Below are 15,060 nucleotides of genomic sequence, written 5' to 3' on the forward strand. Positions count from 1 at the left end.
CGCCCAGCCAGTGCCCTGCAGAGAGGCAGGTTTGTGCGGGGCCAGTGCACAGAGGCAGAGATGTGGTCTGTGAGCGCTGACAGGGAAAGACCTGGCACAGGGAGATACCTCCCACAAGGAAAATCTCCTGACATCCAGGATATTGCAAGGACTGATAGGAAACTTCAGACAGAATTGTTGTTGAAAACAGAATCAGAAAGCTCTCTCTGACCATGTGCAGTGCAGACCCCTTTCTCTGAGGCATCCCCCTGGCTGCTCTGCCCCCAGCAAAGCCTCTGCCCTCAGGCCTGGGGGTCCCGAGGTGTGAGCCCCCCCCTCTGCAGCCAGAGCTCCAGCAGAGCCGCGGTGCAGCTCTGCAGCCACGTGCCCCGGCCCCTCTGCAGAGCACAGGGGCTGAGAGCAGCTGCCCGGCAATGTTGGTGTGGGGGAGGTGGCGAGCAGAGCTGGGCAAGGGCAACGCTGCCCTCAGTGCCTGGCACGCTCGCCCTGGACACTCTTACCTAGACCGTCAGTGCAATTTTACTTCTTTCTCTGCCCTTTTGTGTTAGTTTTATTCTCTTGCTCTTGCTGTCAGGCTCTCTGGGGATGGGTGTTTCAGCTGCAGAGTCACACTCTGACCTTGTGGGTCCTCTCCTGCAGGTGTGTCCATGGGAACAAGTGTCCCAGCTTTCCTCTCACCTGTGGGGCTGTGGGCAATGCCCTATGTGGGGCTGGGCAAGGGGCTGGCTCTCCCTCAATCTGATGCTCTTGTTAGGGCACTTGGCTACCTCCTTGAAGTTCCCTTCCAAGCAGTGAGTTGCCCTCCAGAATGGAAACCTGTCCCCTCGCACCCATTAGTGATCTGAAAGCCCCACGTAGAAGCGTAGAGTTTCTGTGATGGAGAAAACGCTGTTGGGGTGGGTGAAATGAGCTGTGTATCCTTTGCTGTGGGTGGGATGCTGAGTTCTGATGAACGTCTACAACCTTTACTGGTCTGTGGTGGGTCAGTCTGTTCTCAGCAGTGCCTTGTGGTATTTCAGGGTAACATGGGAGTGCTGCCACCATTCATCTCAGGAAGGTGCAAGCCCACAGAAACTGGGAACCAGCAGGACAGACCACCTCCCCTCACTGGGCACTCACCCACAGGCAATCCTCTTGCCTCACAGACCTCACTCTGTTCCACCGGAGGGCAGCCAAAATGCTCTGCTTTTCTGACATCCGAGAATACTCAACAGGAGAGATGGGGGGAGCTGTGAAAAAAACTAAAACTCTCTTTAAATGCCTTCACACTTCCTGTTCCTTAGCACTGGCGCTGCAGACGCTGACCAGCCCTTCTCCGTTGGCACTGGTTTCACAGGACAAAGTTAAACACCAGGACTGGTCCCTGCCCCCACCCACTGCTGCAGAGTGGGGCTGGCTGGTCAAGAGCCCGTGGGCAGCTGCCCTGCTCTTCATCGCCCACACGGCCAGCACCAAGCAGGGCTGCAGCCACACAGCTGCAGGAAGGTCTCTGAGAAAAGAGAGGGATGTCTGTGTGTGACGGGGGGATGGTCTGTGGGAAATGGCTTTGATTTTGCTTGCAGAAGTCTCCCATAAATTATCACTGTCTTTTTCTCCTGTGACAGGACCATATGCCCAGAGGCAGCAGATGTCCAACAGCAGCTCCATCACCCAGTTCCTCCTCCTGGCATTGGCAGGCACACGGGAGCTGCAGCTCTTGCACTTCTGGCTCTCCCTGGGCATCTACCTGGCTGCCCTCATGGCCAACGGCCTCATCATCACCACCGTAGTGTGCAACCACCACCTGCACACCCCCATGTACTTCTTCCTCCTCAACCTCTCCCTCCTCGACCTGGGCTCCATCTCCACTATTGTCCCCAAAGCCATGGCCAACTCCCTCTGGGACACCAGTGACATCTCCTACTCAGGATGTGCTGCACAGCTCTTCTTGATTGTCTTTTTCCTTTCGGCAGAGTGTTCTCTCCTCACCGTCATGGCCTATGACTGCTTCGTGGCCATCTGCCAGCCCCTGCAATACGGGACCCTGCTGGGCAGCAGAGCTTGTGTCCACATGGCAGCAGCTGCCTGGGCCAGTGGGTTTCTCAATGCTGCGCTGCACACGACCAATACACTGTCACTGCCGCTCTGCCAAGGCAATGCCCTGGGACAGTTCTTCTGTGAAATCCCACAGATCCTCAAGCTCTCCTGCTCACACACCTACCTCAGGGAAGTGGGGCTTATTGTGGCTAGTGCCTTTTTATTCTTTGGGTGTTTTGTTTTCATTGTTCTGTCTTACATGCAGATCTTCAGGGCTGTGCTGAGGATCCCCTCTGAGCAGGGAGGGCACAAAGCCTTTTCCACGTGCCTCCCCCACCTGGCCGTGATCTCCCTATTTGTCAGCACCTCGTATTTTGCCTACCTGAAGCCCCCCTCCATCTCGTCCCCATCCCTGGACCTGGTGGTGTCAGTTCTGTACTCGGTGGTGCCTCCAGCACTGAATCCCCTCATCTACAGCATGAGGAACCAGGAGCTCAAGGGTGCAATGTTCAAACTGATAGCTGGATGTTTTTCTGAAGGAATAAAATTATGAATAGCGTTTATAATGTAATTCATCACAGACCCAGACTGTCTTCTGAATTTTTTGCATTTGCTTGTGGTATTTAATTTCTGATAAAGTGGCCATTCCCATTCTAATTTCTTCTGTGATTTTCCTTTCTGAAGGTGCCCTGCTCTCTCTTTGCCTAACAAAACCAAAGGGCCATTAAGCAATTTTAATTTTCCTGGGATTCTTCCTTCCAAGGCCTTTCTGGAGCTGCAGGGACAGTTCCTGAGTCCACAGACGGAGGGGAAAAGTTCCTGGCATGGCAGCATTGCCAGGGAACAGCAGCCCTTGGCTCTCCAATACTGTCCTCCTTCTACCTACACACTCCCCTTCTGACCCCCTGCCTTGGTGTAAGGCCTGAGTGCTCTGGCAGCTTGGTCACCGCCGTGCTGCGTGGCAGTCCTGTGAGCGCAGGCAGGGGCAGGCAACGGGCACTCTGTGACGGTGCTGGCCTCCATAAAATGTTCTGGATTTGTGGAAACCACCTGAATGCAGCACTGCAACGTGCTTCCTTGAACCGAGGTCCCCGTGCCCATTGCTCATGACGAGGACCATCTCCGAGAGGTGCCGAGCAGGGCGCGACACCCCCGGGCTGAGGTGCTGCCAGCCTCTGGCAGGGGCAGCAGGAGGCCAGGCAGTCACTGTGCCCGCTGCAGTGCTCTGCCTCCGCACGTGCCAGGGACAGGCTCGTGCCTCTGAGCCCCCCTGTGTGCGTGAGGCTGGGGTTCAACCACGCCAGCAGTGCGTGAGGCCAGCTGAGGTGGGGACACCTCCCAGGGCACCGCCGTTCCTGTGTGTGTGACTGCAGGAACAAAGGCCACTGTCCCAGGGAGATTCATCTCACCCGCCTTGGGCAGGCTCATTGCAAGTGCCTCTGTCTGATCACGGCACCCTTTCTGGATGGTGCCCTCAAATGTGTCCGAGCAATCAGGGAGGTTCTGGGGTCCTGGCAAAAGGCAGACATCCAGCCTTTTGGGATTTCTGCACCCATACGTATTGAGGAAAGAAGGGGATGGTTTGTACCTGGACCTTTGCAAGGGGTTTGACTTTTTCTCCTGCAGTTTCTTCATAGGCAGATGGGTGACTTCTGGAGTGAAGAAATGGAGGATGCTGTGGGTGGGAAGTTGGCTGGGGGCTTGTGGCTATGTCTCGAGCTAGCTCAACGGCGTCAGGGAGCAAAAACCGACCTTGGGAGAGAGACACAGTTATGCTTGTTGGAAGGAAGCCATGGGAGCAGGAAGAGGAACTTCAAGATAGGGAGTGGTCTGCAGAGCTCGTGGCCTTGTAGATAAAGGGAGTTGCTGAGCTGCTGTGTCTGTAATAAAAAAAGAGCCAAGAGTGGAAAATTGCTGAGCACAGTCCCAGGCTGACACGTCAGCCCCCTGCAAAGGTGTAAAAGGCTTGCTTGATTTTAATAAAGTGTCTTCGAGGTGTCTTCGTGCCTTTGATCCGCTCCTAGAGTCGGTGCATCATACGCCACAGGGGCTCAAGGCCAGATGTCACCAGTGGTCAAGTCCTCCTGGTGGCCACTGACTCGTGGCATCTTCCAGTGCGAGCAGTTGGGCCAACTGTGTTGAATGTCTTTATTGTCTCCCAGTACAAGTTGACAAAGTGGCTTTTCAGACCCTTCTGTGGATGATGCCAAAGTGGGCAGAGCCCTTGAGCGATGCCAACCAGTTCACCCTGCCTTCAGCAGGACAGCTGGACAAGGGCATTTACAGGGGCCTCTCCCAACCTGAGATATTCTAGGACTCATCGACTCACTTCCCTGGAGAGCTCAGTTGGGATGGGATAGCAGGGGGAAGAAAGGAAAACAGAGGCGCAGAAGCAGAGACAAAGCATGGTCCGGCAGAAACAGAGCAGTTCCCCTGAGGAATGTTTCTCCACCCAAACTGTGGGTAGGAAATCCATGAGATAAATTGGCTGAGAGAAGCTTCCCTTCATCTGCTGGGTGCTGGGCCACGGGGAGGGTGACGGCTGAGGACGGTATCTCGTGGTCAGTTGTGTCTCAGGGACTCACATCCCAGCAGGAAGCCAATGGCTGTGACGGGGGCAGTGAGGCCAGTTCTGCCTGCGGAGGGGACAGCCCAACAGCAGCAATGTGCCTGGGAAAGGGGCGGTGGGGTCACCTCTGCCTGAAACAGCGCGTAGGGCAGCCCCTGACTCACGGCTGGGACACGTGCTGTTAAGCTCCATCTGCCCGTATCTCGGGCAGGCCAGCAGAAGGCCCCTGGGTGGCACGTGGGCTGTGAGATCCCCTCTGCCTAAGGACCTGGGCTCACCCCACCAAGGGGCTTATTTCTTGCTTGTCACGTCGCTGCTGCCTGAGAACATGGCAGCACAGCAGCAGGCACACCGCTTGCTCGTGTCTATGCGAGAAGCTGAAAGGCTCGCAGCCTTGGAAGAGTCTGAGATCAGTCCATGTGTGTGTGTTTGCAGGAACAGCGTGTGAGGGTGGGCAGACATCGGTGCATGTGTGGCAAGGGCAGGGTGAGAGCAAGGTGGGGAAGCCAGATGGGTGCCTGCAGCCTGCCGGGGAAAAGCAGCAGCTGTGGGACGGCGTAGGACAGCGTGAGATGGAAGGCAAAGGGCACGGGCAAGGCTGGAAGTCACCAAGAGAACCCAAGGGTTGTCCCCTTGCGTACGGCCATTGTCTCTGCCACCAAGGCCTATGAGAAGGCGAGTTGTCCTGTGGCCCTGGGCCTCATGGCCTCCTTGCGACCACTTGCACTGAATTCTTCTCCCTTGAGTGATACTGCCCAGTGAAAGTTCCCAGTATCGGCCACAGCCTGCCACCCTGAGGACTGGCACCTGCACTCCGCTGCTCTCCTGCCTCACTGCCCCTGGGAGATGAGACTCCACCATTTCTTTGCTCCTAGAGCCAAGGTGGACAGGGGTGACGCAGGGTTTCAGATCCAGCTGAGCATCACAGCTGTTGGCCCATCTGGCAGTGGTGCTAAAATGCTGATGTAAAGAACCTACAGACACCTAAAGGAACATTGTCACTGTGCTGACCTGTGAACATCGGGGTCAGTGGGTTGACCGTTGGCCTCCATGAGCCCACCAAGCCTCTCCCTCACTGCCCCCCCTCCTTCTTCACTCACTTGGTGTTTGTAGGGCTGTTCCTGTGCCCTGTTTCTCACGCCTCTCTCTTACAAATGCTGCACACTGTGTTATGTCCTTTCTTCCACTGGTTTTTCACAGAGGTGCCACTAGAATTTCTTATGAGCTCAGGGAAGTAGCAGGTCCATTTCAGAGCCAGCTGAATGTGGCTTTCTTGGCCATGGGGCCAACTCTTGACCTCTTCTCACCTTTGTCAGCCCTACAAACCCCATGACCGCTCCCAAACCCTTGCCATGTAAACCCACAGGGTCATTAAAGTCCCCAGTAAGATGTGAGGTCATTGATCCCAAGGCTTCCGCAGGCTGGTTAAATAAGAGTTTGGCCCCTTGCTCTCCCTGATTGAGGTTCTTTATGTCAGAGAAGAGACGCACTGGACCTCAGCTGTGGCACCAGGGCCAAGATCAAACATGTAACAAAAACAGCGGGTACCAAGTACCCAAAGTCCAATGCATGCTAAATTTTGCTGCAGAGCATACTGGGGTGGTTGGCAGGTGGCACTGTAATGGTGAAATGAAATGTCCCTAAGGAGAGCAAACCCAGCTGTCCTTAGGGACCAGAGGGACAAAGGGCTGGACTGTGCAGTGCTGGCAGGAGAGGACATGTCTGTCTGTGTTGTCTCTGCAGCCCCAGAGGACCTGTGGTGCAGGTGAACCTCATGTCCAGGGAGGACAAAGTGCTTTGGAAAGTGTCCTTGGCTATGGACATCTCGTGACCCAGGAACACTGTGAAAATCGTTGGTCTGTTTCTCTAATGCATCACCACAGGGGTGACTGTCAAGAGTCCTGGCTAAGTGGGGAGGCACCAGAAGCCTGGGGGTTAGTCAAAGTGGTGCCCACCTGCAAGAAACGTAGAAAAGAGGATCCTTCCTAGGACTGTCAACCTGATCTTAGTGCCAGAGAAGGTTGTGGGGCTGATCATCCTGAGCAACATCCAACAGTAAGCACAGGACAACCAGGAGGTCAAGACCAGCCAGCATGGGTTTGTGAAAGGCAGGTCCTGCTTGATGAATCTGATCTCCTTCTGGGACAAGGTGACCTGCCACACCTTGAACACTGTGTTTCTGGTTTGGACCCCTCACTTCAAGAGAAATGTTGAGGTGCTGGAGCATGTCCAGAGAAGGGCAACAAGGCTGGTGAAGGGTCTGGAGCCCCGGTCTGTTGTAGAGTATCAGAGGGGACTTGGCTTGTTCAGTCTGGAGAGGAGGAGGCTCAGGGGGGACCTTACTGCTCTCTAGAAGTACCTGAAAGGAGGTTGTAGATGGGGTGGATAGGACTGTTCTCCCAGATAACAAGTGACAGGACAAGAGGCAACAGCCTCAAGTTACACCAGGAGAGGTTCAGATTGGATATGAGGAAAAACATCTTCACTGCAAGGGTGGTTCAAGCATTGGAACAGGCTGCCCAGGGAGATGGTGGAATCACCAGCCCTGGAGCTGTTTCAAAAATACACAGATGCAGATGGTTCAGTGATGATTTACTGATTACCAGGTTATGGTTGGATGTGATGATCTTTAAGGTCCTTTCCAACCTCAATGATTCTCTGTTTCTGTGCTTCTATGGTATTGGAAGCCTACCTAGACGAGTTGCTGAGCAGGCTGCTCTAGCTGACCCTGCCTCAGCTGCACAGTTAACGGTCAGTCCAACCTGAAAAACAGACCACAGAGGTGTAAGAGCATATATAGAATGTGTCAACACAAATAGAGGCGTTCATCTGAAAAATGTTTCTCCACTCAAATGGATTGCGGGAAAGGTATTTGATAAATCTGAGAAAAACAAGCCTGCTTTTCTGTGGTCGGGTTGTGGGCCATGAGGAGGGTGATGGAAGAGTATAGTATCAGGAGGGCACCTGGGTCTCAGGAACTCCTCATGCAGGAGGACGTGCCTGGCTGTGAGGGGCCTGTGAGGTCATTTCTGCCTCTGGAGGTGACAGGCCAGCATCAGGAACGTGGCTGGGACAGTCCCTCTGCCAAGGGACCCCATAGGCCCCATCCAGGAGAAGGGCTGGGATAGGGGTTGTCACGTCCATTGCACCTGGGGACATGATGGGACAGCAGCAGGCACAGGGCTTGGTCATGTCCCAGGGAGAAGCTGAAAGGCCAGCAGCAGTTACGTGGTTTGGGAGACCATGTGAGTATTCCTTCTCTCTGGTGAGAGAGCAGAGCATAAGAAAAGGCTTCCTGGCTGCATTCCCTGCTGGAAGGGTATTTTCTGAGATGGTAAACCTTTCCTGGGCAGGGGAAAACAGCAGGAGAGAGGAAAAAATGTCACAAAGTTTCAACTTGGAAAGCAGAGACTGGACCTCAGCAGGAAGATCTGTCACTCCAGGGGTCCTGCTGCGGTGCGAGGGCTCAGCCAGAGGGAGCCTGGATCAGCCCATGGTTTGTGTTTCAAGGAACAGCCGGTGAGAGTGGAGGTACCTCAGCGAAGGTATGGCAATGTTGGGGTGAGAGCAAGGCAGGGCAGCGAGATGGTGCCTACAGCCTGCAGGGCAACAGGGGCAGGGCTCCAACCATGTAGGACAGCCTGTGGTGGAGATGGCAGAGGGCACTGGCAAGGCTGGAAGGCACCAGTAGAACCCAGGTCTGTGTCCCCTTGGCTGAGGCAGCTGTCTCTGCCTCTGAGGGCCATGACAAGACATGATGTCCTCACGGCACGGGGGCATCGTTGCCTCCTTGCAGCCCCATGGGGAAGCTGGAAGTTTCTGTGCCATTGCTGTCCTTCACTGAGCATTGGATGCCCACCTTCCATGGTCCCCAGGAAGAGCCCTGAGCCCTGTGTGAGGGACAGCACTGACCTCCCCACAGGCTGCAGGTCACGGCTTGGCCTTTCTGCTTCATCAAGCAAGCCAAGGCTTTGCTCAGCAGCAGAGCTGCCTGCACAGCGCCTTTGCCTTCCTGCACTCACAGCCTCCAAGGATGGGCTCTAACAAGGCCATGGGGAGGCTTTCTCGGCCATGGCCCACAGCGGGGCCCATTAACGCTTCCAGGGGCTGTGGGCTTTGCTCCTGACTTGGTGTTCTTGAGAGGTTTCTTCAGTCTCCTCTGAACACCTGCAGTTCACAGCACCACAGATACCCTGGGCTCATTACGAGGCAGAATGCCCTGACAAGCCATGTCGCTTCCATCAGGGACATCTGGTCTTCAAGTTTGGCTCCTACACTTAATGAGATAAGTTTCAGCAGTACAGTGAAAGAGAAAGGCAGGTAATGAGCACTTTGGAGAAATGATAGAAGGCTTTTCCAGTTGCTATTGATGCACAGTGTCTCCCGAGGAAGTGCGGCCAGGTAGGAAAAGCAGTCCCTGGAGCTAAACACTGCATGGACAGCCTTGCTCCTCAGCTCTCCAGCCCCACTGTTTTTTTCCTCAGCCCCATGAGACTTACATCACTTGACATCAGACTTCTTCAACCAACTCTGCAGCTGAACATAGCAAATTCTTGACAGTAATTTGCGGCGAATGCAGAGACGGGACGCAGCTTGATGCAAGCAACTGTCAATTTATTGTACAGAAGCACGAGTTTATATACACTTTCAGAAGCTGCGCGTTTTAAACAGATTGGTTCTTGAAGCTAAGCATTGCATACTAGGCAATCCCTGATTGGTGGTTAACTGCCATCAATTAACCGCAAGGTGTTACCTTTCCTTGGCGCCATCCTTGGCGCCATCCGTCTCCCACTCCCCTGTGCTCTGTAAACATGTCTCATCATGTTAATTGTTGTCTAGACAAGCTCGAGCACATTCCCCTCAGCTAACTGATTGCCACGCATGGTCCTAGTTTCCAGCCCGCTCCTGCATGTCCCCCTTCCTGTTGCACAAAAAGAACCTTTGAAACCGAACGAGTAAAAACAAGGTATAAGTAATAGAACAAATAAAAAAGCAACTAAGACATCTTATCAGTGTCAAAATAACCCACTGTCTCTGATCCGTAAAATTTTACAATTTCCCCTTTTTATTTTTGAACAGCTAGTACCAGGCTTGCCATGTTCTGCAGGGCCCTTGCAAACATGACAGCAACCAAGGCAATAGCAAACAAACAATACTGCCAATTGAGTGAATGGATGCCAAAAAGGCTGACATTTTCAAAGATTTTCATAACATGTTAATGCAATGGGGCACCTAAAATCCACGCAGCACATACCATCAAAATCCTCACAGCCATGTCCTTGAACCAACAACAAAAAGCAGTGGCAATTTTGACTCACATTCTTAACTGCGTACCAAACAAGGTGATTTAACTCTTGAATGCTTTCCCTGCTGTTACTCTGGATAAGAGAAGAACCGCTGCGACACGTTCCCATCATAGCCTCCTACTACATTAGCATCTACAGAAAGACAATGATCGACATTCAAAGTGTAAACAGTATCATCTTCTTTTGGATTAACATTATACATAGGTGGAAGGGCACACCAAACAAGAACTGGTTCAGTCAATAAATTCGAAACATAGCATGCCTTCTCTGAACATACCTCTGGGGTCATTCCCTTCATTCCCTCTCTTCTTTATGCAAAGAGAAACACTTTTACCATAACAGAGAATCCCCTATTTACATCTCTGAGCCCGGACACAGACCGCAGCTGTATGCTCCACCAGGCTCAGGGCAGAAATCATTCATGTAGTTACATAGCTATATATCTCTACAAGCATGCAGACACCTATTAAACACTAGATAACCATGTTTATCTTTCCTCTTCTCCTTCATAATACCTAGCTGTTCTCTCATCTCTTGTTAGGTCAAATATTCTCCAGCTTCCTCTCCTATCTCTCTCTTCAGACATTCTCTATCCTCTTTTTTGCTTGTTAATTGCGACGAGGCAAAGGGGGTGTGTAGCTGGGTGACCATGACCTGCTTTATGTTACAATCAACTAAACACTGAATACAGGAAAAAAAAGGCATGGGAGACATAAGGCAAACATCAATAAGGTGGTTAAAGATAATTATAATAAATCCTGTAATACTTTTGAGTCATGGCCCAAAGTTTCCCAGCCGTGAGAAGAGACCAAAGGCATCCCACCCCTGGCTCTGTTGCAGATCTTTGGTTTAAGGCTTTTGAGTTTTGTATACTTTTGTAAATTAATTCACAGTGGTCACTCAGATTCACATAATACATCCTATCAAAGTCTTCACACTTGTGTCCCTGTGCTAATAATAAAAATCAATAGCAACTCGGTTCTGAAGCAACATATGATGGACAGAATCAACATCTGTTAATAAGCCAGAAAAAAAATAGTATTTGTAGTATTACTTTGTTTAGCAAGCTAGCAGCCTAATTTGCTAAGCAAGTTAAGAGCGTGTACTATTCTTACAGAAGAGATTAGAGAAGCAAAAACGTATTATGCTGCATTCCAGAACTCAGCCTGAGAATTACAGTCTGCTGTGAGTTCTGCGTTACAATCATTTGACACATGTTGGGGTTGCGATTGTGAAAGTTGCTCATTTGCAATTTTCATTGGCATTATCACAGCTAGTTGTTTTAAAAGCAACCCTTGAGCTTCCTGATGTTCGACTTGTTGCAAAATATTCTGAAGCCAATCAATCAAGTTAGTATTAAAGTTAGTGACTCTCTAGGACCCGGCAAGACTGTGGCAAGACTCCCGCATCCGGACTGCCTTAATAGCCATCTCATTCAGTTGCAAACAGTTGTCCCTGGGATACCTTGCCTGAGTCACAGAATCGGGACAGTTATTTTCTCCAGCCAACTGCTCATAGTTAACAGCAATTCCCCGATTAAGGTTTTCAGTCAAGGCCACTACACATAGCTCACAAAAATCAGATAACCACATCATATACTGTATCAGTTAGTACCATACAAAGCAATAACTTCCAATCATGCAGTGTGAGTGTATAAGGCTCTGCCATCACTTCAAGAAGGGACACAGCAAATGTATTATGAATCGTCCCTTCCCGCTTGCATTCCTGCCACCAATCCCTCAGACTCCCTTTCACCCTCCCCAGAAATACAATCAATGCATCAGGAGAGACAAGGGGGGGTGGGGGAAAGGTCTGGCTCCTTTTCCAGATCTATAGGACCTGGATCAAAAGGTTTATCAGTGTCAATAAAATCATTGTCCGAGTTGTCCTGTTCCCGTGCTTGGTCCTGTGTTGTGAGGGTCGCTGCAATCAGTGACAGAAGCTTTGGGGGCAGAGGTGTGGACGGAATCGCCATCACTGACGGTGTCTTGAGAAGGGTCGCGCTGTCGGTGGAATTTACAGCTTCCTCTGGTTTAGCACCGTTAGTAGAATTAGTCCACACTTGGCAAAGAGTAGTCAGAATTTGCCACCAAGGTGCTAAATGCATTCCTGACACGGAGCTCCCCTCCGCGGCAGCATCATACAATCGGCTGCTGTATGTACACACTTTCATTCTTTCAAAGTCTCTAAAGTTTCTTGGCTGCTCACCTGTCTCGATGCATACAGGTGTTATCCTCGGGGTTTAGGTTGTCCGCCTGGTCCAGACAGCAAGACGATCGTTCAGCCAAGCCGTCTCCTCCAGAACACAGCCCTCTTCCACGAGCTGTCTTTTTTATCGACCAGTTCCATCCTTATTCTTCTAAGGCTTCGGAACACCACCATATGGGTCACCATTTGAGGAGACTGAGGCATGGACTCCTGGATCTGACTAGAAGACCCTTCATGAGTCCATATACATCTCTTTCTGGGGATGAAGCCTGATTCCCCGTTACAGATTTCCCACAGCTCACCTCTCAACTCCGGAGGGATTTCTGGCCGGCTCCTGCTTCCTTTCAGCAGATCGTTCAAAGTTCTGTGGGATTTGCTGCATGTCGCTCAGACAGGCGATTCGAGAGCCCTTCACGTCAGATCCTTAAACGCATCACGTCGGGGTCACCAATTTGTGGCAAATGAAGAGACAGGACGCAGCTTGATGCAAGCAAATGTCAATTTATTGTACAGAAGCACGAGTTTATATACGCTTCCAGAAGCTGCGCGTTTTAAACAGATTGGTTCTTGAAGCTAAGCCTTGCATACTAGGCAATCCCCGATTGGTGGTTAACTGCCATCAATTAACCATAAGGTGTTACCTTTCCTTGGCGCCATCCTTGGCGCCATCCGTCTCCCACTCCCCTGTGCTCTGTAAACATGCCTCATCATGTTAATCGTTGTCCAGACAAGGTCGAGCACATTCCCCTCAGCTAACTGATTGCCACGCATGGTCCTAGTTTCCAGCCCGCTCCTGCAGAGAATGCTGCTAGAACCTCCCCTCTAACCTAAAAAGTAGAAAAATATAACCTATGAAATATAAATTAATTATTTTCAGGTGCACTTTGAAATCTTCTCCCTTGTTTATATGAATGAAACAGCTCCAATTAGCTGCACATGTCTTGAAGACTTGAAGGAAATGACAAAAAGGCAAATACCTCGTTAGGGCATTGGGGGCTCCTGCCATGAACCTGAGCTACTGAGAGCAGACTGAACCAACCACTCTAGGAATGTAAGTCAGGAGCAACACTGAAAATACCTTCAAACATTGATGGGTCCCGCTGAGGGTCATCGCTGACAAAGCATCCCCATGGACTCGTTAGAGTAGCTAATTACAGGCCAGAACTGCAGGTAGGCAAAGGCACTGTGTCGGTGGCTGTAATGCTGCAAAACCCATTTGGATTTTTTTTGTGAAGCAGAAAGACCAAGCCCTGACCCCCAAGCTCTTGGAGGGCAGAACAGAAGACCCTCCAAATCAAGTTCCATGTCACAGGCCTAGATGACATGGGCAGCTGCCATTGCCAAGTGGACAAATCCCTCAGCCCCCAGTTGGGCCATTCAGCCTTGCTGCAGCCCTGGGCCATCTCCACTGCAAGTTGCCCTACACTGTCCATGTGGCACCTCTTTCCACTCTGGTGGTTGGACTCTTCCTTGCCTTCCTACCCAGCACTCACACCCTCATTTCTCTGCCTTTTCTGAAGTTTCTCCCCTCATCCCTGCTTGTTCCTTGAAACTCAAAGCCATGGGCTGATCCAGGCTCCCTCTGGGTGAAGTCTGGCATCAGAGGGCAACCCACCAAGGGACATTTCTTTTTCCTCACATCCAATCTTATCCTTCCAAGCAGCACTTTGTGGAGGTTCTGTCTTCCTGCCGCTATCAGGAATCACTCCCTTATCTCTGACATCTCTGACAGCCCCCTTCAAGCAGGTGCATGCTACTACTGTAGTGCCTGAGGATCCATTTTGTTGGTCTCAAGAAGCCCAGCACCTTCAGTCTCTCTCCACACACTCCAAACTCCATCCAGGCAAGTATCCTCCACAGCCTCTCCAGTTTTTCCCCATTCCTCCAGAATGGGAAACCTCAAAGCCCAGGCACAGATAATCCAGATGTGGCCACAACAGTGCTCTGTCAAGGGGTATGATGCTGAGTCAAGGGGGATGATCAGTCCCTCTTCTGAGTGGCCACCTATGGTGAAAACCTCCAAAGAATCACCAAAGGAGGACAGACAATGGCCAGGGAGGAAAGGGAAAGGAGGGGTGGGCTGCTTGCGTGGGAGGATACAAGGGTAGTCAAGGAGCAGCAACTGTGCGTGGGAAAGGTGGGGAAAAGGTAGGAAAGGGTGAAGAACAGGAATCAATAGGAACCAGCCAAGCAGCCCTGCATCTGAGCAGCAAAGCTTGGAGTGGGAAAGGAACATTGCAGGTCATCCGACCAACTTTCTGTTAGGCTTCAACAGCCGCTGGAAACCTGAGCGATTTCCCTGCCATCATGAAGGCAACATCCATAGTGGATGAAGATCCAAAATCATTCATGCTGGAAGGGACCTCCCGAGGTGTCCAGGCCTACATGCTGCTCAGAGAACTATCAGTTATGGGTTTGAAGCAAGTAGCTCAGGCTTTCCTTCAAGTGGGGCTTGAAAAGCTCCAAGGATGGACATGGCACAAGCTCACTAGACATCTACTCCAGTGCTTGACCGTCTTCATGGGGAGAAAGATTGTCCTCCCTTGCTTCAGCTGATTCCCATTGGCCCCCACACTCCCATTGACGTGCGGAAAGCAGACTCCACAATCAGTAAGATTGTGAAGTAGGTATGTTTATTCAGTGCTGGGCAGCACGGGGGGTAGTCCCGCCAAAACCGTGCGTGCCTGACACGAAAACTTGCTCTGTTTTTATAAGGCATCTCATTACATATTCATAATGTGTTGCAATACGCCTATACATATGCATTACCTATCCCCGCTTCATATTAAAATTAGTTCTGCGAGCCATTTCCATATTTTTTTCTCGACTGAGTTTGCGCAGTGTCCCCTGGTGGTGGTCGTCAGGGGTCCTGAGGATGAAGGCAGGTGAGTCTTCCTCGTGACCTCCCACATCTGGCGCAGGCTCAGTAACGTCCTGCTCTTTGTCCAAACCGCAGAACCA

At 51.4% G+C, this 15,060-nt stretch overlaps 1 protein-coding gene across 1 annotated transcript; it reads left to right on the forward strand.

Annotated features, from left to right (window-relative positions):
* The first annotated feature begins 1,443 nt into the window (after positions 1 to 1,443).
* LOC308057515 (olfactory receptor 14A16-like) lies at positions 1,444 to 3,255 on the forward strand. The gene has a single exon (XM_080411596.1). It carries the CDS (start codon positions 1,541 to 1,543, stop codon positions 2,567 to 2,569), a length of 1,029 nt encoding a protein of 342 aa, XP_080267722.1. The 5' UTR covers positions 1,444 to 1,540; the 3' UTR covers positions 2,570 to 3,255.
* Positions 3,256 to 15,060: the final 11,805 nt, after the last annotated feature.

The sequence above is a fragment of the Falco punctatus genome (assembly GCF_963210335.1).
Source record: "Falco punctatus genome assembly, contig: scaffold_22, whole genome shotgun sequence".
Taxonomy (NCBI): Eukaryota; Metazoa; Chordata; class Aves; order Falconiformes; family Falconidae; genus Falco; species Falco punctatus.